The following is a 23,435-nucleotide window of genomic DNA, read 5'->3' as shown; positions in this document are numbered from 1 at the left end:
GTAGATGGATTGCCATGAAATTTTGCACAGTCATTCATGGACCCCAGAGGATGAATGCTACTAACTTTGGTGATCCCCTGACTTCACCTCTTGCACCACCATCAGGTCAAAATCTTTAATTTGGCCAATATTTTGGTTTATGACCTGCTAATAAGCAAAACTTAGCATAATAACACAGGATGGTAAACATTCTAGCTGATAAACATCAGCATGTTAGCTTTGTCATAGTGAGTATGTTGACATGCTTGCGTTAGCTGTGCCTAAGTATAGCCTCACAGAGCCGCTACCATGGCTGTAGGCTGTTAGTCTTGTTGTTATTTGCTTATTAAGGCTCTATAGCTTTTAGTCATGTCACATTTTTGTTTTTCCAAAATCATTCATGATATTTAAACGGTTGCTAAGGAACAAGTGTCACAGTGTTTTTTCTGTTGAGCTGCCACCGAGTGAGTGGGCACCAGTTGTTGAGCAGAGGTAAATACTGCAGGGAGTTTGCCAAGGATAGGCAAATCCACCAGATAAAAACACACAGATAACAGACACTGTGACACCCATACTCACACCCATACAAAACACACATACTACTAAGAGAGGAAGTGGTCAAGTAGTCTGCTAATGTCGCTGACAGAACTGGAGTGTACATCCCTCCCACAGGCTCACACACTTAAGGCTTTGTCGCACTCTTTGTCGTTCACTTTATCTCGGTGCCTCTCTCTCATTTCGAAAGCGACAGAAACTCACACAGACACACTGAACAAACACACTCTGCGCCACTTTATACACCAGCCACTTGGACAGAGCAGAGGTGCCTGGGATTGCTGTCCTCAGTATGGTGAGTACAACTTAACTGTCAACTGAAACTACTTTAAAAATCACTTTCTAGATAGATTAGAATTGCTCTGGAGTGCCTTAGTAAGATTTAATGAAAGAACGCTGTGATGCTAAATCTTTGTTGTGAACATTTTACAAGACTTACAATGTATTATGAATAGATATTATGAGTATTTCTTTGCAACAACACCCTCAAGTAGCTATTCATTCTTGTACACATGCATTTGACAATGTATGAGCAAGTTACTGCATGTAAGATTAGAGAGGATCTGTTATATTTAAATGGTACTAGTATTTAAATGGCTTTTAGTTATCCTCAGATAGACCCATGACATTCTTTTATTTGATTTTATGTTTTTGTTTCATATCTTCATATATATTGTGTAAAAGCAGGAGTCACCATTAGGGTAGTTTTTTTGTGTGGTTTCGTGTCTACTAGATTGAGCAAGACAACTTTGGCCTCCATTTTTCATCACACTGGAAATAGAAATCATGGTTCCTCTTTGCATCTCTTTCTCTCGTACTTTCCTCAGCAGATCATTTGACTGTGTAGACAATAGCATTTCTATTTATGTTTGCAATAGCAGGGAAACTAGCCAAATACCTAACCATCCAGTGGTTAAAGTCTTTGTGCCCAACATAGCAATGCTGTGGTTCTCACTCCTCCCAAGGAATTTGCACATAATAAAAGTGACCCTGCACTAAAACGATGGATTGTATACAGGGTAAACCAATCTAAACCTATACTTACCCTGACTGTACAGTCAGTCAGTTGCTTGTTTATCAGTCACACCTCGCTGAAACTAATTTAGTCTAATATATAACAACCCAACAATAAATCCTACCTATGTTACATTTTAGTTGAAACTGTTTTAGAGAGGATTAAACTGGATATTTGGCTGCAGTTTGTGGTTCTGTTGAGTTATGTTGCGTTATTCTGAGAGGTGTTACCTGGATTTGAAGGACAAAAAACGGTTTTACAAAACTGAAACTGCACAAACATTTAGAGAAGCAGTAATTGCAACTGTCTGGTACAGAACCTATTGGGCAATTTTTAGTTTTCTGTGGTTGAGAAACAGAGGGAACTTTCCTCGGATTTCATATGCAGCCACATCATGTCAGACTTGCCAAAACTGCAAGGTGTTACTGGCATCCTTAAAGTGACACTTCACCCAAAGCCTTTCTTTTGAGCACTAAATACGGAGCCTCCGTTGGCTTGAAAGGTGTTTATAAAGTAAAAGTTGGCTTTCTCATGAAAGAGAGCAGTCATTGATTACTAACGTACAGTATTAAGTGAAGCATGATGTTTGCAACCATCAAATGGTGACAGTTTTCCATAGCGGAATAAAAACCAATCTCAAAACCAATCCTCCAATATCACTCACTTCTCCTTTGTCCATTCATATGCCCAGTATGCTGTAATATATTTTGGAGCTATGACTAAATAAATAGCCCAAACCAGGGCTATTCATTGTTCATCAGCAAATAATTTAGGTGCATCCAAAACTTTTTTATACTGTAAGAATTACCTTTTTTGTCAGTTCTCATGCTCATTGATAATTTCTTAACACATAATATAAATGATTGTTAACATGATTAAAGGTGCAGATGAATGTTTTTTTTTGTTGTTTTTTTTAGATTTTTTTTTTGGCTTTTTGCTTTTATTTGACAGAGATAGTGATAGACAGAGATAGTGATAGTGAAAGGGCAGAACCCCGGGCCACTGCAGCAAGGACTCAGTCTTTAGTACATGGGGCGCCCGCTTTACCAGGTGAGCTACCGGGGCGCCCCTGAATCTTTTTTTGAGTCAGATGAGGCCATCTCCGTCAAAGACATTGGGTCAGAAGTGCACCGTACAGTAAGTGGAGGGTCCAAGGGGCCATTAGCCCCCCCCCCACTTTACACCCCTGTCCCGCATTGTAAATGAGAGTAGATGAAGAAAACAACATGTAAAATGCCAGGCAACACCGAGAGTAGCCTAATGTGTGAGTAGCAAGTGTGTGGTCGAGCAACAGAGAGAGCGACGGTGTTCAGAACAGATCAGCTGTTGGCAAGAAGAAATTAGCGGTAAAGTTGTCTTGTGTTACTAAATGAACATTGTCACACCCACCTCCTCCCCGCTTGTGAAATTAATCTAGCACCTCTGAATTAGAATTGGCATCTTAGCGGGGGGGCCGGGGAGACTGGGGGTGAGCGTTTAACTCCGCCAAATGATGTCGGTGAAGGCTGGGCTGTTCTGAGTGCAGTGTTTTTAGCCATATTTTGGATGATGGATGGATAGACGACTGGACAGCGGAGAAGTCCAGGCAGCAGAATTGGTTTAGAAGAAGAACAAATTATGCAAGGCTGCAAATTGCTCAAACTGAACATTGTTTTCAGCACAATATCTGCTTCTGGTAACAAAAAGCATTTTTTCATGGTTATGTTTTGGCAAGTTAAAGCACTTGGTTAAGTCATGAAAAGATCAGAATGCAATCATCTTTTTCAGTATTTAACCAAAACCATAATCTTTTCTTACAACTTCTATGCCATACAAATTTCCTCTAAAATATATACAGGCAGCCAAAAACAATTAGCAGTTTAAAAATATGTGGTATCAAGCTATACAAATAAGTTTGACTTTCACTCATCACTCATAAACATCATACTGAGATCATCAGTAGCTTCTTCTTTTTTGATGTAACAATATTTTAGCTGGGTGTTTTGTTGAATATTATAAGATCTCACAGTCACTGTGGTTTAACTTCCCATTTAGTGTCAGTACATTTGTACTTTCCATTGCAGTGTTTTCCCTCGCTCTCACTGCTCCGCTATAGGAACAGCATGCTCTTATCTCTCCACTTCCTGGTATGGTGCTGACTCCAGTCAAACCTGCCTCATTACAATAGGTGCGGCTGCTACTTGGTCAGTTCATTGTGGCACTTTGTGAAGCAGCTGCACGCAAACCTGCTATTATGGGCTTATTTGAATGCAACATTTGGTCATCCTGCACACCTCTGGGTGCTCGTAGGACAGACTTTGAGATTGAATGGCTTATCCATTCATGCCATATAGCCAAAGCAACACAACACACTTCTTTCTATAGACTTCTTTTCAGTTGAATAAACAATCAAACTGTAATACAATATAAACCATTTTGTTGCAAAGGCTCATTTAACCTTGAAACAACCATATTCTAAATATCCCTCCCCCTCCTCTTCAACAATAAATACGTGACAACAGTACCTTTAGTTTACCCATACTGGGGAATGTGCTAAGATAAGCCAGGAAAGTCAATACAAACTGTGGTCCGAGAAGTAATAAAGATATTTATACAATGACGAGTTTATCTATTTTATAGTACTGTATAATTAACATATTAGAATTTGCTTTGAAGTGTCGTTTAACTTTTATCGGTCTGCTTATGAGAATGTCCTCTTTTGAAATATCACATTTGCTTTTCATTTAGACATTTTAATATCATGTGAGGTACACATTTTCCCAGTTTTGATCTTCGTCTACATTAATCAAATAATCACAATAGTTTCCACATCATAGGGAAGAGCTTTTAATTGGATATGTGAAGGAAACTCTACAATACAGGACTTTCATTTATGTGATATTTATAAGAGTGTTATGGGGCGCGTATTACTTTCCTGTTAAAACCAAAGAGAAAAACAAGAGAAAAGTGATTGATTGAGACTACTTTGGTGTTAACACCAACCCTGGATTGTTCAAACATTTTTCAGAGAGAGAAGCAAACAGATAAGTTAAATAAGTAACCACACAGAGAACGTGAGTTGCACTGATTAGATAAAACATTTGGAAAAAAGAGAAGGAAATGCTCTGATAAGAAATAAGGTATTTCAAAGTTGTGCAACTTTCTGTTCCTACATGAACTTATATTGTGTTTTCTTCTATTCCTCTTTTGCTTTGTCCAGCTGTTTCTGTTTTACTTTTGTTTGCTGAAGTCAATTTATATTCTGGCATGCACAGCACATCCTAAGCTTATTTTCAATTCTGGTTTTGTATTCTGATCCCTCTGATCCTCTTCCGTTCTTTCCAGGATAACAAATCCGATGTGAAGGCCATGATGGCTCGCTTCCAAACGCCGAGCACGGACGAGACTTCTTCCACACCGGCTGGACGCATCAAACAGCCCTTGCACTCCACCGTCTCCTCTGGCCCGACCATACAGACAAAGAAACCGGTCTTGGAGAGCCGCTCAGGCAGCGGGATAACTATTCCACTTAGATCCACTGTTCTGAAAAGTACAGTATCAACTAAAAGTGACACAGAGGCACACGAACCAAACAAGGCTAAAGCCCTAGCTAGCAGGTTTGGAAACACCCAGGATGACACCAACAAAAAACCTTTCGTTGTTACTAAACAGCCGTTGAAGCCAACCTTTTCCCAGTCTCCTGAAGCTAAAGGCGCTCTACAGAAGCCGCCTTTCAACAAGCCCGCCCTGAGCTCCACCCTGAGCTCCACCCTGTCCGACTCCAAACCAGCCATGCCAAAACCGCTCAACTCCAAGCCCAGCTGGGTGAAAGAAGACAGCGGTGGAGGCTTCCAAGATAAACCAAGGAGCAGCATTTCAAAATTACGGCATCATAGTGAAGAGGTGCCAGGAGCTGGCACGAACACTGCGAACAAACCTTCGCCCCTGTCCAACTTCAGGAATGCTCAGAATATCTTCAACAAGGAGTCAGATAGCGACGTGAAAGCAGACGATGCCAACAAACCCCCCCTCACTCCTACTAACTCCACACCTCCTCCAAAACCTCTGCCCAGTAAAAAACCTAGCATCAAAAAACCTCCAAAGCCTTCTCCTCAGACGAGCGGCGTCATCGGGGATACCATCTCTGGTCCCAAGCGTCACACCCTCCCCAACAGTTTAGCTTTGGGCCAAGCTCCTGCCAAGCCCAACCGCCCCCCCAGAGTCAACCTGGAGAGCTTTAAAAGAGGTGCTGTGACCTCTGATAACGGTAAGTAGGACTTCATTTACAGGAATTAACAGCTTTGTTTAATGGTGACACCATAGATGAACAAAACTATGGATTATGTGAAGATGTAACCACCAATCCAGTGAGTGAATATATATCAGTATTGGGGGCAATGCATTACAAAGTTGCATTTTGCAAAGTTGTACTTTAAAGTGTAGTCCGAGGCACCATAAAAATTACCAGCCTGTTCTCATTCCACAGCGTTAAATACTAAGGCTTTGTCACGGCCATTGGCGTGTGTTACCGCCGCACAAGGCACCCTTTAGCGCCATTATCAAACGCACCAGGCGTTCCATTAACTATAATACAAACCCATCTGCGGCAACAGTAAACGCTCCAAGAAAGTGCACCGGGAGTGTGGTGACGTAGTTGAAAGAGCAAAAACACACACACAAGGCAGGCGGGAGCTGAGGTGGACGGGTCCAACAAACACAAGGCTTTCATCCAGGAGACCGCTGTTTGTATCCCGTGTGTTGAGTTTCACTTTCACGTTACAGTCAGCTGTTCGTTCGTGTCCCGTGTTCACAAAGTTCAGTGTCATTTTCACTGTACAAACGTAGTAAATTTAATCCCAACCATGTATTTCTTTCCTAAACCTAACTAAGTGTATTTGTTGACTAAACCTAAAGTGACGCCAAGGCGCGTGATAAAGTCACGAGTTGAGAATGTGTGGCTTTCATCTCAAAGATGTGTCATCACACTTTTAGTGCCACAGATAAACTCAAGCAACAGAAAAAAATCTTGCTTTTACTTTTGCAGGCAGCTCTGTTACCGTTGGCCCTTTGCTTATTCATCTGCCGAATTTCACCCACTCTTCCAAAAATCACAGCATGTCTTTTTGGGGGTTCCTTTATTGGTATTGAAGGGTTAATTCTGATGAATAGTCACAAAAGTATAAAGTTCAAATCAAAACCATTACTTCATGAATTGGTAAAGTCTGGGCCTTGAAATTTAATCGATTTGAATCTTAAAAAAAAACTTATTTCTGAACTGGAGATCAAATTTACAGAAAATATATTATATGGACTCATGACCTCAGTAGAATCATGAATACAGTGTAAATTACTGATTAATCTGGCTGTGGTCTTTTGGATATTTGATTTATTTGCAGGCCTCTGCTTCAAAAGAGATATGAGTAAATACAGCTTAACTAACTTACTAACTAATCAAACATTAAAGCTTTTGCAAATGGAATGGAATTCTTTGTAATGGTTCAACAAAGAAAGTCTAAAGTACACATTTTATTCCTTTTTCAGTATAAATCTCCTTCCTATCTAATCTATATTAGAAGGCAATGTGTTGAACAAATGACTTGACTTTAACAGCTGGGGAAAAAAAGAGTTTTAGGAGAGTAATGCTGGCAGCCAGCAGGTACACACATGTGACCCACAAGCAGGAATACTTCACCATTTGTTTTCCATTTGGTATGATATGTCCCCTGCTCACAATCAGCATGAAACAAATACAGCAAACCAAACACTGCAAAAGGTTTCAGCAAAAATTAAATTACAGTGAACAGTTACTTTGCTATTGTCACTTCCTCTCTGTCACTAGAAGCGCCACTGTGGGCAGACTTTGTGAACGCATGTCAGAGGTGTGAAACGGACTTGCTTCACAGGTTAATGTGTCAGTGGAGTTGGCAATGTGTAGACTGCGGATGTTGGGTTTAATCTGGTTTACCTGATCAAGCAGCAATGCAAGCATGCTTGTGCATGAAAAGTGAATTACTCTTGCCATTTTAAGATATGTTCAGAAAATTGTGCAAAATTACTGCAAGTCTCAGAAGCTGCTGCACACAGTTGTCCAGAGGTTCGGATACGAGACCAAAGTCACAGACACACACTTGGTTCCTCTATTTCCGCCGGCCAAGTTCCCTGTCCAGTTTCTCCTTTCTCCCCCTCCCCGCTCTCTGCTCTGATCTGACAGCTTAGTTTGTTTCACCACATGAGGAAGTAAGTCCCAGCAAACAAGGACAGTTTCGAGTGAGAGGCTCTGTTTTTAGACACACACCTGACCTGAATCGATATCGAGTCAGAGGTGAAGGATGCCTGTTGGCTGAAATGCCTCTTAAAACATGGGCAAATACAAGAAGACCAAAAATAAAAATAAAGATGTTGTTGTTGCTTCATTTGATTATTTCTTTCCTGAAGACTTTAACCACAGTTTGTGATTTGATTACATTTACTCAAGTGCTGTACTTCAGTACAATTTTGAGGTACTTGTACTTGAGTATTTCCATTTTTTGCTACTTTATACTTCTACCCCCCTGCATTTCAGAGGCACATATTCTACTTTTTACTCCACTAGTTAGTTAACTATTGTCATAAAATGAAATTAGCTCCACCAGTAAAATGCTACTTACACAATAATGCATCACTAATCATAATCCAATATTATAAGATATAATAAGACTGTCAGTAGCCGTTCTGCTCCATTAGAAGTACTTCCATTTTTCACTACATTTTTTTCTGATAATTGATTTCAAATGCAGGACTTTTCACATTGTCATATTGTTTGTTGGGATCAGGTCGCAACCTCCGCTTCTGAAAAGTGAAGACTTAAAGGGGCGATTCCTCTGGTTGCAAAAACGTACAACTTAAACCCTTTCACTGTGTGTTTTCAGTTCATGAAAGTTAATTGTAACATTTTGGTCGCCTAAAAATGTCTTATTCAGTGTGCAGTTGTAATTAGCTCCATCCTCTCGTGTCACTTCTGGTTGCAAAAAACAAGATAGTGACGGCCAAATAGTCACGGTGACTACGTCCACTTCCTATATACCATGGTTGGGACCTGTCCGACTTGGGGTTTCTTTTCGCATGGGCAACCACACTAGTTACCCCTTTGGGAATTGATAAAGTTATCCATCTATGCATATAAAGCCCCTGAAGGGCACTAGTAAAGACACTTACAGTAAATTGTCAACACCATGTGTTTTTTGTTACAGGCCCTGGCACCTTTAAGAAACCCCTCGTCCAGGCTCCTCTGACCTCTCACCCCAGTAACCATAGCAACCAGGTGACCCCGACTCTACCCCCTCAGCCTGCAGTTCCTAGTCTGCCCCCGCGACACCCCGGAGCCATGTAAGCCCCACATTCATGCACACTCACAAACACAAGCACACTGACAAATGATTTATGTTTTTTTAGATAAAGCTTCTCCAGTTTAACAAAAGGTAAATCCTGACTGTGCTTTTCAGGATGCAGCAAGATGACGTATATGATGATGTTGATGACTTTAACAGCACTCCGCCACCTCTACCATCATCTACAGGTTCAGTAGCAGTCACTATCTGATCAAATGTGGTGTGTCAGGGCTGTGTGACAAGGCGTTTATGTGTTTAGCACCGCAGGAAGAAAGAAGAGGACTGTGTGATGCTGAACCTTGAACCACATTTACAGATCAGAAGACACATAAAAGGAACTATATTAGTCAGCATTTCTTGGCAGTGAATAGTCTGTCTTACTGTTGCCTACTTCATACCTACTTTTGGGTAGATATTTTGGTTATTTGCATATGATATACTGTATGGCTAAAACTGTGTAGTTTCTATCAATAGTTTTCTAGACAGTGTAGTTTAGATCTCATTGTTTTAAATAATTCAGAATCAAAAGATAAAATGTGTGAGCAACTTTCTGTGATTGTGACTAAATGCTAAAAATACTCCGATCTAAAGTGTGAGTCGGATCATGAGGATCGTAGCAATTCCATAAGGATCAAATTATCTTGTAATGTTGAGTCATTGTGTCTCTTTAGGTCACCCAAGTCGGAGGGGAAAGGTGAGATTTACTTTCACATAAATACAGATTTGCATGCAGTTACATGTGCAGATGCAGACACACACACACACACACACACACAGATAAGAACTTGCATGTGTGCTCATAAAGACACTAGAGGGGTTCAACACATGTATTCTTTTACTACTACTACTACTTTCGACTACTGCTGAGCTACAGTATGGACCTTATGTAAAGTGCTAGTACTAGTAGTGTACTAAACTTAACCTGACACCTAAGACTATTATATTATATGGACAATTACAACAGACTGAATGTACTACAGAACTGAAGACAATCAGAATCAGTGCTGAACTTCGGGTCGTATGAACGGTGATGCATTCACTTACTGACGTATGCACTGGAGAGCATTCGAGGTTGGGGTAATACGTGAACGAACTGCCAGTGACTACAAATCTTTGAACTAAACCGGACAAAGAGATTTGAATATGCAAAGTGATTCATGATTTTCACCTCTAAAAGACGTGTGACTAATGAGCCCAGTGGTGCAACATGTATCAGCGTGTAGTGAAAACATACAGCAACGACACAGGAAGTAAATAGGCAAGAAAGAAAAGATGAGTAATGCAAAGGAGAATAACTTTCAGTGTATGCAAAAAGCAGATAAGGTATGTACGTAAGTATATGTTAGATTGACTACACAGTGAGGGATGTTTGAATCAGAGTATGAAACATGTTGCGAAGAAGAATATGAAATATCTGCAGCATGAAATTAATTTTTTTATGTATGTAATTGTAAAAAGGAGGAATAAGAAAAATAAGAAAACAAGAATATTGGAGCAAATATAGAAAATGTGCGTTAAATATGTCTTTACTAGGGTCTACAGGAGTGTGACATACAGAACATACTCTATTATGTACTGTATGAGAATAATTCATTTGTATTGCTGTTTTTTACTCATGTGTTCTCTAGGCCCAGGAGGAAGATGATGATGGAGATGGAGAGATGTATGAGGATCTTGATGAAATATGGTGAGAGAGAGAGAGTGTTCTTCATTAAATCTTTACCCGTTTTTTCCTACACATCCTCACTGATTTTGCTCTGGCTTTAAATCTGGTTTAGTGGAGTGCTTTAAAGGGATAGTTGGAGTGTTTTGTAGTGGGGTTGTATGAAGTATTTATCAGTGTGTAGTGTATTACTCACAGTAGATGACGGTCGGCACACCGCCAGCCTGGAGTACCAGCACGGGAGCAAAGCAATGTACTGCTGTGGACGGGGGCAGCAGCAAAACGTATTTTAGCCACCTAAAAGAAAGACCCACCCTAAAAAATTCAATATCAGTTTAAGTGTATGCTATATTTAGAATATTTTCACTGCTTTACCTTGCCGTGAGACAGCCTGAAGTTGTCTTCATCTAGGCTCTCGTCAAAGCCACTAGACTCCACTGAAAAAAACCCAGTAATTTTACCTCGCAGAACACTGCTGCCTCGATCGGTTAGTTTGTTTGTGCTCTTGTGTGACTTTGGTGAATCCGAACTAACCAAAGTCGCACTATAAAAGAGGCAGAAGTTGACCAGCAACTCCCGTGTTCTGCAAGGTAAAATTACTATTTTTTTCAATGGAGTCTGGTTGCTTTGGAGGGAGCATAGACAACGGTTTCTTTTAGGTGGGCTTTTCTTTTATGAGGCTAAAATACGTTTTGCGGCTGCCCTCGTCCACAGCAGTACATTGATTTGCTTCTGTGCGGTAACTCCTGTCTGTTTCTGCAAACTGGGGGAGTACCGACCGTCATCTACTGTAGCTAATACACTGACTATGGATAAGTACCTCATACAACCCCACTTCAAAACACCCGAACTATCCCTTTAATCCATACTTATGTCTATATGTGTATTTATATCCATAACTAGATTTGTCTCTACAAAGTACTCTTCACCGATTTTAATATTGTAAACACATGTTTAACAACTTGTTTCTGCACTCACTCAAGTGTTTGTTTTAATCCCAGTTCAGCTGTGTTCACGTCTATCTTTACTAACGCTGCTCTCTGGTGGTTGTTTCACAACAATACCAGAATTCTCACTCGGATGTACTTTCAGTTGACCAGTTGTGTTTTCTATTACTGTTCGTGTTTTGTATTTTTAGAAAGTACCTTGTGATGTGCTGCAAATTAGCTCGGGATAAAATACTATGATAAATAGCATTATTCAAAATGATCACACTTAAACAGATAAACTGGGTTATTTTAACATAGTGTACGCATTTGTATTTTGTCAGTTACGTTGACATTTATTCGGATGTTCTCTTTGTTAAATAGTAAAAAATAAGTTTTGTAATCTTAGGAGCGTCAGCCAACCAGTAAGTGGATTAGTTTATCCGTCACAATTTATAATTTACTGTTTATTGTCAACTCTCTCTCGCTCTCAAAAGGGAAGCGGCTGATCAAAAGCAAGAAAAGAAGAGAGAGAAAGAGGAGAAGGAGGAGAAAAAACGACTGGAGGCTGAGAAGAAGGAGCAGAAGGAACGTGAGAAGAAGGAACAAGATGCCAGAAAGAAGTTCAAAGTGAGTGAACAAGACTGGAGCTTAATATGAAGATAGACCCAGCAAGTGGTTAATTCAGCTTAGCATAAAAAAAAAAAAATGTTTTTTGTCTCACCTTTTAGTTGGTTGGCCCCCTGGAGGTCGTCCACCAGGGGAAGGCTCGCGTGGACTGCAAAAGCAGTAAAACCGACCTCGCTCTGAAGCAGGGAGAATGCGTGGACATCATCCGTGTCCAGGGCAACCCAGAGGGAAAATGGTTGGGACGGACGCAGGATGGATGCAGTAGGTTCACATATTTATCCCACATTGGTCTTCACTTATCTTTGGCATGACATCCTTCCAGTCCAATCTGTAAATACAGGAAAAGACTTTAAAATTACATCTCTCAACCTTATTATCTTTTTATTATCTACAAATTCTCTTTTTAATTTAATAGTCAATATTTGAGCTACAAACATGCAATAAATCAAACGTCCCAATTAAGGACAATAAATCAACTCAATATTTCACTTTGCTCTTTGTTTTCTAACAGTTGGTTATGTGAAGACCACTTCAGTGGGAATTGACTTTAACTCTCTGAAGAATCAAGCTCAGCAGGCGTACGACCCCGAGGTATACGATGACATCGATGTGGTCTCTGCTGATAACAGGTACGGAATTATATATTCTACATGTAAATCACTTAGTGGCACTTTCGTAAGAATGGAGACAAGTAAAATTATTGGAGCCACTCGTAACAGAAGTATTATTTCTCATTATAAACTGCCAATAAGAACTCAGCGTTGAGCAACACAGACACACAGACATTAGTTGTAAAAATCTCCCCTTTTCTGTCAGTTTTCTGTATATTCATCTAACACTGGAAGTGGAGTTTACTCCGATCTACAGTGAGAAATTAAAGTTTACTTAATTCTTTAATACTTATATCAAATTCTTCTTTCTCTACAGCGGGATGAAAGGACCAGGAGGTAAAACCTTACAATAATACAATTAATTTAATTATATTCAGTTACACTCTTTGCATTCAGTTAATGTCAATGTTTGTTTCACTGAGATAAAACACGTCACCAACTACATCATGTTTTTGCTGTTGTCCTGTAGTTGTCTTACCGCCGATACCAGGAGACGACGGAGAAATATATGATGACATTGTTGATCCAAACCTGGAAGTCAGGTGGGAACTGATTTGTTTATTTAAGTGTTTCAGTACAATATGCTTGAGATTGATAGTTAAGAAAGAAGTTCAGGTCATTTCATGCTTGGTTGGCTCTCTAGTCCCCCGGACCTCAGGTCTTCTCCTACAAAGGCTCGTGGTTTCCTGCGTATGTTTGACCGGAACAGACGTCCTGCCAGCACTAAAGTGTAAAATACACTCAGTAGTAAGACTGATCACACTGTTTGTTAATCCCTAATCTTTCAGCCGTCGCTCCCACTTTTAACGTCTAAAAAGTTCCTCTCAGATGAAGTCGCTTTTGAATGTTCGTATCAGATCAACCACTTCACCTCTTACTGAATGACGCTGAAGGATGTTAATTTGCAAATTGACATCTAAGTGTTGTTTCTGTGATTACAATCAGTGCCGCTGATTATCTGTGATTTCACTAATCTTCTCGAGTCATTTGCATGTCTATAATTGATGTATGAATTGTTGACTTAATGAGAAAATCAAGACTCCATCTGTTAACACAAGTATACTAACTAAATATTGTGTTGCATGAATATGATTATTAATTTGGGCTGCTTTGAATCATATTAACCTACTTTTAATTGACGGTATTGTAATGATATAAATGATGTAACAAATTTAATATTATTTTTCTTCTGTTGTGCCAGAGTGCCTCCACCCAGCCAGTTTACTGCAGAGGGGAATTCAGGTATCACTCACTTTGATAATATTACTATGATATTTAATGAAAAAAAGATGAGGAAGTGCCCTTTTAGTGCTCTTATGCAACTGGTCAGGTATTATACCCAAAACAGAAGTCCTTGGTTGGCATTATTAAAGCGAGACTACAGTAGGCTATGTCACTTTTGAAAGAAAATATAACATATTCTTCCTCTTACAAATAAGAAGTTGAATTCATAAGCAATAAAACACACTCTTGCTCTCGTCAATACAAACAGTGGTGTTGCTTTTTTTGGTCTGTTATGACCAGTAGCTCGGCGGCTAATAATAGCAAACTTTAGATAGATAATGTTGTGTAAAAATAATGTTACTGACAGCATGTAGAAGCCACAGAGGCTGACAATTTAGCAAGCTAGCAAGTGGGTTACATAATGCAGGAAATGCAAAGGCATAATGACAAAAAGAAAAAAGATGAGGCCCTTGGAAGTATCAACATTTTCCTCAGACATATTATAAAATTATGAAGAAAAACAATATACGACTAAAATTACAATATATTAACTTATTATGCAATGGAAAATGAACTTCCATGGGCTCTGCCATTTCTGACAACGTCAACAAACACATCACAACTTGTGAACTCGGAGCTTTCAGAAAAAAGAGGGGGCGTTCATATGAACTCTTCTCATGAACGCGGTAAACACGACCCCATTTGAAGGCACCAACTGCCATTGTGGCTTTGGTGGCTTGACGTTATATATTCTCACTTTAAAGCTCTTTTTTTATCATACTCAAAGTTACCAACTTCAACTATAAATACCAATCCCTCTTCACTTTGCATTTTATCTCTAACAAGTAATGTTTGTACTTGTCTAAATTAATTTCTGACTTCAAAATTGGATCTGGGCGTATCCTTTTATGTCAGCTTTTAAACCTCACTGGCCAAAATGCAAATTTGCAAAAAAACACCTCCTCTTCACATCCTTTACAGGTTGATGTTTGTTATATGTAGTGTGATTATAATGTGCCACCTCTGAATGCATGTCCATCTCGGTTAATGTCTTAAAGTTAACAATTTCACATCACTGACTTCTCCCATGTGTTATCACAGATCAGCCAGGAACAATTGATGAGGACATATACGATGATGTTGACTCTCAAGATGCGCCTCCCCCTCCTCCCATCAGCAGGTACAATTACATCAGTATTAAAACTAAACAACTTTACAATAATTCCCATCCCAACCATTTAGATTCATTATTTCAAGTGTGTTTTTTAAAATTGTGGAGAGGACATATTTTGGTTGACAAAAACCATAACCAAGGAATCATTTGTTTGTGCTCTCCAGCCTTCCACCTCAGAAAGGCAAAAGCAAGACTGAAGAGATGGATCCAAAGAAGCAGAAAAAGTTTGAGAAAGAGGAGAAGGACTTCAGGAAAAAGTTTAAAGTTTGTAGCGCTATTATGTCTTTAAGCATGTTTAAACTCTGACTGTTACCGGGATCTCACCTACTGAAGAAACTTGAAACTGCTCAATAGTGAAAAAAAAACTGTTGCTCCCTGATTTAACTGCATTCATACTTCAGCAAGAAATAAATAGTTTAAATCATATTTCATTAGAATATTGAGTATAATCATTAGTGAATATAATGTTAAACTTCTTAAAATAACATTTGCTTTTCATATATCAAAGAGGATCTATTATGCTCATTTTCAGGTGCATACTTGTATTTTGCGTTTCTACTAAAACACGTTTACATGCTTTAATGTTCAAAAAACGTTTTTTCTCATACCGGTTGTAGCTGCCAATCAAATGTGTTACTTGGTGACATCACTACGTTACGGAAGAAAAGGCAGGACTTAAAGCAAGGCGTTTCAGGCCGTTCAGGAGCAGTGTTTCTGTGGGGGACAGTAATTCCCTTTGGCGTGGACTTTGGGCTTTTTAACTTTGCAGACCTTTTACATGCACAAAAAAACTAAATAACACACTAAAGGAAAGGGAAAAAGCACAAAAGCATAATAGGTTCCCTTTAAAAACTAATGTGCTTTTATCAAGAATGTAAAATTAAAATGTATTCATAGTCACAATATTGATGATGTAATTCTCTTTCAGTATGATGGGGAGATCCAGGTGCTATACCAGGTGACCATCGCCCCGAACCTTACAAATAAGAAGTGGGGTGTGAAAGAGCTTCCAGTCAAAGGAGGAGAGAAACTTGACGTCATTGTTAAAGCCGAGGACAACAAACTGATCTGTCGGAATGAGGAGGGCAAGTGTGAGTATCTGCTGCTTGTTATTGTTTGCAAAGAAATTGAAATATATTCAAGATTCCCACACTGCTGCTTTTTCATTCTTTGCACCACAAAATTGGACCATCCAAGTCTAAAATCTCTGTGTGTATTTTACAGTTGGTCATGTTTCGACCTCTCACATTGATGCGGAGTGAGTATCACAAACATTCACATGTTCACACACACACACACACACACACAGACAGACAGAGAAAGAAACACTTAACAGTATGCTGTCTGTACTGATCATTTCATAATTTTTTCATTTTACAGCGATGGTGATATCTACGATGATATTGGAGATGGTATGTTTTTCCAACTAATCTTTCATCATTTCATAGAATTTGTAAATATCCACACAGTGGACCAAAATTATCATTCATAATATATGTATATATATATATATATATATTTATTTTTTATAATTATTTTTTTTAATCAATATTGTATTTTCTTTTCAGATTGCATCTATGACAACGATTAGAAACGTCCGGCTTTTTTTACACTGCTATTGTTCATGTTATTTATTATGTTTATTGATAATATACATTGGGAGCTGCTTTTGGTTCGCCTGCTAGTCAGCCTGAATTGTCATTTTTCCCTTCATTATTTATGAATCGACCTTTGAATCGTTGAATAAATTGGACATGGAATCAGGCTAGCTTTAATTCCTTTGAGCAATGTGGTCCTTTTTAAATGTTTCTTCAAAAAACATCAAAACAAACCAATTTAAAGGGGTTATATTACTTGCGATATTTCAGCAAAGTGGGAAACGTTTGTTATAACAACAGTATTTGCATATCTCTGAAACTCCACAGCACTGTATTTACATGCAAGCTTCTTCTGTGTTTTGCAATTTTATAAGAGCTACGTGTTGTAAACATTACTTGCTATTTTATTTTTCAATTAATGTCCATGATATGATACTGTATGTATGTATATTCAACTGCCATCTCTAAGGCCAACTGAAATTTTAACAGCTCCTAAACTAACTCTGGTGTCTTCGTCTCAAGTTTCAACATGCAGACTAACTGTTCTAGTGCCAAAACTGCTCTATAATATGAACATACAATTATAAAATACATAAAAACAATTTTGATTTTTTCTCTACATGTCTTAGTTTGTCCTGTTGTTAAAGTAAGAGCATTATCTATTATAGAGAGAGTGCTCCTGTTCCATAAGTGTTTCACATGACAATAACATGCAACATACAATGTTGTGTGATGCTTGTAAACGTGGGTTGTGTGTGTGCAGGTGTATGATGTGTGTAAGGCTAAATGGAGACCATTTTAACTGGATTTTCCAGCAAAAAAATATAGAAAAGAAATTGCAACTTCTCAATCATGACCTTCTCTGTGCAGTTTATGTGCAAGAAGGGAAGCAGTGATCTCTAGTGGCAGCCATCAAGAACTACAACAATAGCAAACTTCACGCTGGGATTTGTATTTCAAGTAGAAGTTTCATTTTTGCTGTAAATTAGATTATTGATACAACACTAAAGATTGCTATAGAGAAATTGGTAATAACATCTTAAATATATGTATTATCTGCTTTTCAATGTTTTATACCTTTTTGGACAACTGGTCAGAAAAAAACAAGACATTTGAAGATGGGAAACTGACTTAGGACAATTTAAATATATAATATAATATAATATAAAATTCTGACATTTTTTAAACTTAAAAATGAATTGATTCATTGAGACAATAATCAATAATAATCTTTGCAAAATTGACTCAGGTGCCACAGTTGAGGTGGAAGCCAGATATGAGACTCTTTGACTGGCAGCACACAATTATGACCAAATGTGTGACATAAACATCCAATAAGTGGGGCGAATGCTAAATGATTCAGGGACCCTAAAACATGCCCGGTATTATACACATTTATTGTGGTTAAGCTGTTTTCCAGGGAAGTCAAACTTTTTAGCAGTGCACCTGCATGGCTTTGATATAACTATATAAAAGTGTCTCATATAATAATTCACAAGATGCAATCACACAAAGTTAGCAATAATAGATAATAAATAGTTAGTCAAACACTTAGCATATTCATTTGAGGATAGATAGATAGATAGATATATAGATAGATAGATAGATAGATAGATAGATAGATAGATAGATAGATAGTAACTCTATTGATTCCGAGGGAAATTCAAGTTTCCAGCATCACAGTTCCATAGTGCAAAACATGTTAGTAAAAAGGCAGTAAAAAAGTTAGTAGTGCAAAGTACAAAGTACAAAAAAATATACCAGATATAAAAATACAAGGAGATGAAGAGAAACTGTTAAAAGTGAATATAGTGCAGGGTAACAGCTGTGATACACGACTATTAAAAAAGTGAATATAGTGCAGAAGAGACTGTTAAAAATGAATATAGTGCAGAAGAGACTGTTAAAAGTGAATATAGTGCAGAAGAGACTGTTAAAAATGAATATAGTGCAGAAGAGACTGTTAAAAGTGAATATAGTGCAGGGTAACAGCTGTGATACACGACTATTAAAAAAGTGAATATAGTGCAGAAGAGACTGTTAAAAGTGAATATAGTGCAGAAGAGACTGTTAAAAACTAGATATAGTGCAGAAGAGACTGTTAAAAGTGAATATAGTGCAGAAGAGACTGTTAAAAACTGAATATAGTGCAGAAGAGACTGTTAAAAGTGAATATAGTGCAGAAGAGACTGTTAAAAACTAGATATAGTGCAGAAGAGACTGTTAAAAATGAATATAGTGCAGAAGAGACTGTTAAAAACTAGATATAGTGCAGAAGAGACTGTTAAAAGTGAATATAGTGCAGAAGAGACTGTTAAAAACTGAATATAGTGCAGAAGAGACTGTTAAAAATGAATATAGTGCAGAAGAGACTGTTAAAAACTGAATATAGTGCAGAAGAGACTGTTAAAAATGAATATAGTGCAGAAGAGACTGTTAAAAACTGAATATAGTGCAGAAGAGACTGTTAAAAACTGAATATAGTGCAGAAGAGACTGTTAAAAGTGAGTATAGTGCAGAAGAGACTGTTAAAAACTGAATATAGTGCAGAAGAGACTGTTAAAAATGAATATAGTGCAGAAGAGACTGTTAAAAGTGAATATAGTGCAGAAGAGACTGTTAAAAATGAGTATAGTGCAGAAGAGACTGTTAAAAGTGAGTATAGTGCAGAAGAGACTGTTAAAAGTGAATATAGTGCAGAAGAGACTGTTAAAAATGAGTATAGTGCAGAAGAGACTGTTAAAAGTGAATATAGTGCAGAAGAGACTGTTAAAAATGAGTATAGTGCAGAAGAGACTGTTAAAAGTGAATATAGTGCAGAAGAGACTGTTAAAAACTGAATATAGTGCAGAAGAGACTGTTAAAAGTGAATATAGTGCAGAAGAGACTGTTAAAAACTAGATATAGTGCAGAAGAGACTGTTAAAAATGAATATAGTGCAGAAGAGACTGTTAAAAACTAGATATAGTGCAGAAGAGACTGTTAAAAATGAATATAGTGCAGAAGAGACTGTTAAAAACTAGATATAGTGCAGAAGAGACTGTTAAAAACTGAATATAGTGCAGAAGAGACTGTTAAAAGTGAATATAGTGCAGAAGAGACTGTTAAAAATGAATATAGTGCAGAAGAGACTGTTAAAAACTGAATATAGTGCAGAAGAGACTGTTAAAAATGAATATAGTGCAGAAGAGACTGTTAAAAGTGAATATAGTGCAGAAGAGACTGTTAAAAATGAGTATAGTGCAGAAGAGACTGTTAAAAGTGAATATAGTGCAGAAGAGACTGTTAAAAACTAGATATAGTGCAGAAGAGACTGTTAAAAATGAATATAGTGCAGAAGAGACTGTTAAAAATGAGTATAGTGCAGAAGAGACTGTTAAAAATGAATATAGTGCAGAAGAGACTGTTAAAACTGAATATAGTGCAGAAGAGACTGTTAAAAGTGAGTATAGTGCAGGGTAACTCCAGTAGCTTAGTCTATGAAAGTGCACTGTGTGCATTATTATCTGTCCTGCAGACAGTCCTCCTTTGTCCCCCCCTAGAGGTGTTATACAGTTTGATGGAGACAAAAACTAAATGAGTATATATACTCATTTAGTTTTTGTCTCCATCAAATGAATATGTTAAGTGTTCATGTTTGACTAACTATTTATTATCTATATTGCAACTGTGCTTTTATTTGCTAACTTTGCTAACGTTAGTATGATTTAGCATCATTGGCCTACCTTGTGACGCAGGTGAGTCAACTCTCTCTGAAACTCTCATGTAAAAAAAAAAAAAAAGAAAAAAGCACTTCCGCCCTGCACCGGAAGTCACTTCCTAGTTTCACCCAGCTTCAACATGGTTCCTCCGGTCGCAGTGTCGCCGCTCATCAAGGTAATAACACACATTATTCACCCTGAAGACTGTCATTGTTGTGTGGATTTATCAATGTAAAAGGGAATACATTCATTTAAAGCGCCCGCTTTCTTCTACACGTGCAGCTCTCGGCTGCTGTGTGGCGGCAATGCTGCAGTAGCATGTTAGCTCATGTCTGCTAGCAGTGACATTGACAGGCTGTACAGCACAGGTGAAGGTTTCTCTGCACTGAAACACCTGTACGTTAACATCTAGAGCGTCTTCCACATCTGTATGATCGTGATTGTCATTACTAGTTGTACAGCTGCACTGATTCCGGTGTGTTATTTCAGTCAACAGCTCATATAGTTAGATAAAGGTCAGAGAAAAGGTGAACTTTGCTCCTGTCAGACAGAACTGTAGAGAAAAAAAATTCAATTTGCTTTATTTGCATGACTGTCAGGTGAACAATATTGCCAAAGCATCAATTCAATAATAAATAAAAATAACAAAAAAAAAAAAATAAAAACAAAAACATATGTACATATATACAATCCATTTAGCAAATTACAATATATAGATATTTAAAAAGAACATGCATGGAAATGGAAGAAAACAATAAAGAAGTAATTAATGTTTGTTGTGTCAATAAAATAAAAACAATTAATAACTATATTGCAATATCAAAGGATAAATGTTAAAAAAAAAAACATGAAGTAGAGGAGTAAATAAAAGGCAGTGTGAGTTACATCTATTATGTGTTGTTGTTGTTTTGGTTGTCTCTTAGGCTGTGACATGTTATCTCTCACTCAGCTAGTTAGTAGTGTTTAAAAGTGACAGTCACATAAGTGAGGCACATCTATGGGTATTGCAGTGGAAATCTTAAATATATATATTTTTTTAAAGAATATTTTTTATTGAATTTTACATATAAACATATATACATATATACACATACAGACAGACTAACAATATTAATAATTAAAATATACAATGAAATGTTTAGTCAGAATTTCCACAGTAATCAAAGAAAGAGAGACATGACATTTCATGTATTTCACATATCTAACAAAGAAAACAAAGAAAATAAAAGATAAGACAAAACAAATAAATACCTCAAAGAAGAAGAACGAAAAAAACAACAATTTCAACAACAGCACTCAGCAACACACAGCAGTTTCCATTGGACTGTGCTTCCTTGATGTCCAAGAAACTCCAACAAAGGTTATGGTATACATATATTTGCTTGGTGAGGCACCTTCACTCCAACAATCTCAGATATATTCTGAACAATTGTTTCCCAGTATTTTTTTTTACTTCGGACAGTCCCATACACAGTGAAACAGAGTACCCCTTGGAAATCTTAAATACTGTTTAAGAAAAATAACTTTATCGTCAGCACGTCTTGCTGTCATGTCTCAGCTCACTCAGTTAGCTGGTTAGCCATAGTTGCTTCAGTAGTTAACACCTGTGAATCTCTTTTATTTCAGACGGCCAGGTGGTCTGCTCTGCTGCTCGGCGTCTTCTATGGCAAACAGAGGTTTGGTAAGTTCATGTTTGCGCATGCGCCAACAAGAGTTGTTTCTATCAATGTCCAAACTTCAAGGGCAGCAACAAAAGTGAGGGAATAGGAAAGTTCTCTTCATATAAATGTTTTTTAAAAATCTCATTTAGTCCAATAAACATAAGGCAATGCCAGCCCATGTGCAATACAGAAGTTATTATCCAAAGAAATATATTTAAACAGTCCTTATATCACTAAACAAACGAATACAAATTAAAAAGAACTACACATATTTTTATTTGGGAGAAATTTTCAGATAAGTTCTCACATTTTAAACTTGTTTTAATGTCCTGTTTTTTGTTCATGGAATATCGGATTTTCTTTAAATCTAAAAAGTATATAACAGTATGAATCTATAATATACTGTATACTGTGAATCTACTTATTTCTGCCTGTAATGTGTGCGTATAATGCTGGACCCCTCTGTCATTAGGATATTTTGCTCACTGCGTAAAGCTAAAACAAAAACTAGGACTGTCCCAAATACCATTTATAGGGCTTCGACGCTTTGGTGAGAAATATTTGTATTTGAAGCTTCGGAGAGCGGCGTGGCAGGCTGAGATGTTCTTCTGTCTGTCTGTGTGTCTGTGTGTCTGTGTGTCTGTGTGTCTGTCTGTCTCTATCTCCCCCGTTTCAGTGCCCCGAACAGTGCTACTGTGCTGTACACACACGCATCTCTACACAACAAACAGCGATATCCGTCTGAGAATAACGACTAATATTTAATAATGTTGTGGGATTATTCCTTATTTCATGGGCTAGTTGGGGATTTATACATTATTATTACATACTTGTATATAAAAAAAATTTAAAACAAAGCATTCGAATAGTGATTTGGAGGTCGAGCACCATGGCGATGGTCAAAGCTTTGAAGCATTCGGGTCATAATTCCGGCCTAATACAAATGTTCAGGATTTGTTTTTTAAATAATGACGGGTTGTGGTATTATTCTTGTTCAGATTACCTAAAGCCCATCGCTGAGGAGGAGAAGAGGGTTGAGGAAGCAGAGAAGGTGATCAGAGAGGAGCAGGAGCGTATCTACAAAGAACTGGCTGAAGGTAACACGGGACCACACACCCGCTTTGTTCCTGACTGTCACACAAACACATCTTATGTTGTTGTTTATTACAACGAGGCATCATCACACATTTCAACATTATGTCCAACAAAAAGTCTTATTTACATATTTTTACCCTCTTGTTCTCTCTCCTCTCTGCAGCCAATACAGACACCATCCTCAAATGAAAGATCTCTGGACCTGTGTCGTTATGTTCCAAACTCAATAAACACAAAGAGTATTTTCCATGTAATAA

The 23,435-nt window shown here is 37.8% G+C and overlaps 1 protein-coding gene and 2 long non-coding RNA genes across 4 annotated transcripts in view; 2 read left to right on the top strand and 1 right to left on the bottom strand.

Annotated features, from left to right (window-relative positions):
- Positions 1-20,502, bottom strand: part of LOC119477774 — a 23,259-nt gene extending 2,757 nt beyond the window's left edge. The window contains exons 1-2 of the long non-coding RNA XR_005204311.1: positions 20,447-20,502; positions 12,209-12,442 (exon numbers count right to left, since the gene is read on the bottom strand). This is a non-coding gene — a long non-coding RNA (uncharacterized LOC119477774). The remainder of the gene's footprint in view (positions 1-12,208; positions 12,443-20,446) is intronic.
- Positions 462-17,340, top strand: fybb (FYN binding protein b). 2 transcript variants are annotated; one of them, XM_037751884.1, is made up of 19 exons: positions 462-829; positions 4,874-5,795; positions 8,758-8,893; positions 9,010-9,083; positions 9,567-9,589; positions 10,524-10,582; positions 11,982-12,114; positions 12,216-12,375; positions 12,626-12,743; positions 13,042-13,061; positions 13,195-13,267; positions 13,369-13,455; positions 13,927-13,967; positions 15,051-15,129; positions 15,288-15,387; positions 16,052-16,214; positions 16,348-16,381; positions 16,504-16,535; positions 16,692-17,340. In XM_037751884.1, exons 1-19 carry the CDS (start codon positions 827-829, stop codon positions 16,712-16,714), a joined length of 2,280 nt encoding a protein of 759 aa, XP_037607812.1. In that variant the 5' UTR covers positions 462-826; the 3' UTR covers positions 16,715-17,340. The 2 variants fall into 2 exon arrangements, with proteins under 2 accessions (XP_037607812.1, XP_037607813.1); XM_037751885.1 differs by lacking the exon at positions 13,369-13,455 and having other exon boundaries at positions 463-829.
- LOC119477773 lies at positions 20,481-23,435 on the top strand. The gene is made up of 4 exons (XR_005204310.1): positions 20,481-20,597; positions 22,049-22,103; positions 23,082-23,180; positions 23,342-23,435. It is a non-coding gene; the product is annotated as an uncharacterized LOC119477773 (long non-coding RNA).

Source organism: Sebastes umbrosus, chromosome 19 (genome assembly GCF_015220745.1).
Source record: "Sebastes umbrosus isolate fSebUmb1 chromosome 19, fSebUmb1.pri, whole genome shotgun sequence".
Classification (NCBI taxonomy): domain Eukaryota; kingdom Metazoa; phylum Chordata; class Actinopteri; order Perciformes; family Sebastidae; genus Sebastes; species Sebastes umbrosus.
Note: the sequence above shows the minus strand (reverse complement) of the source record. Positions and strands in the feature narration are given on the sequence as shown.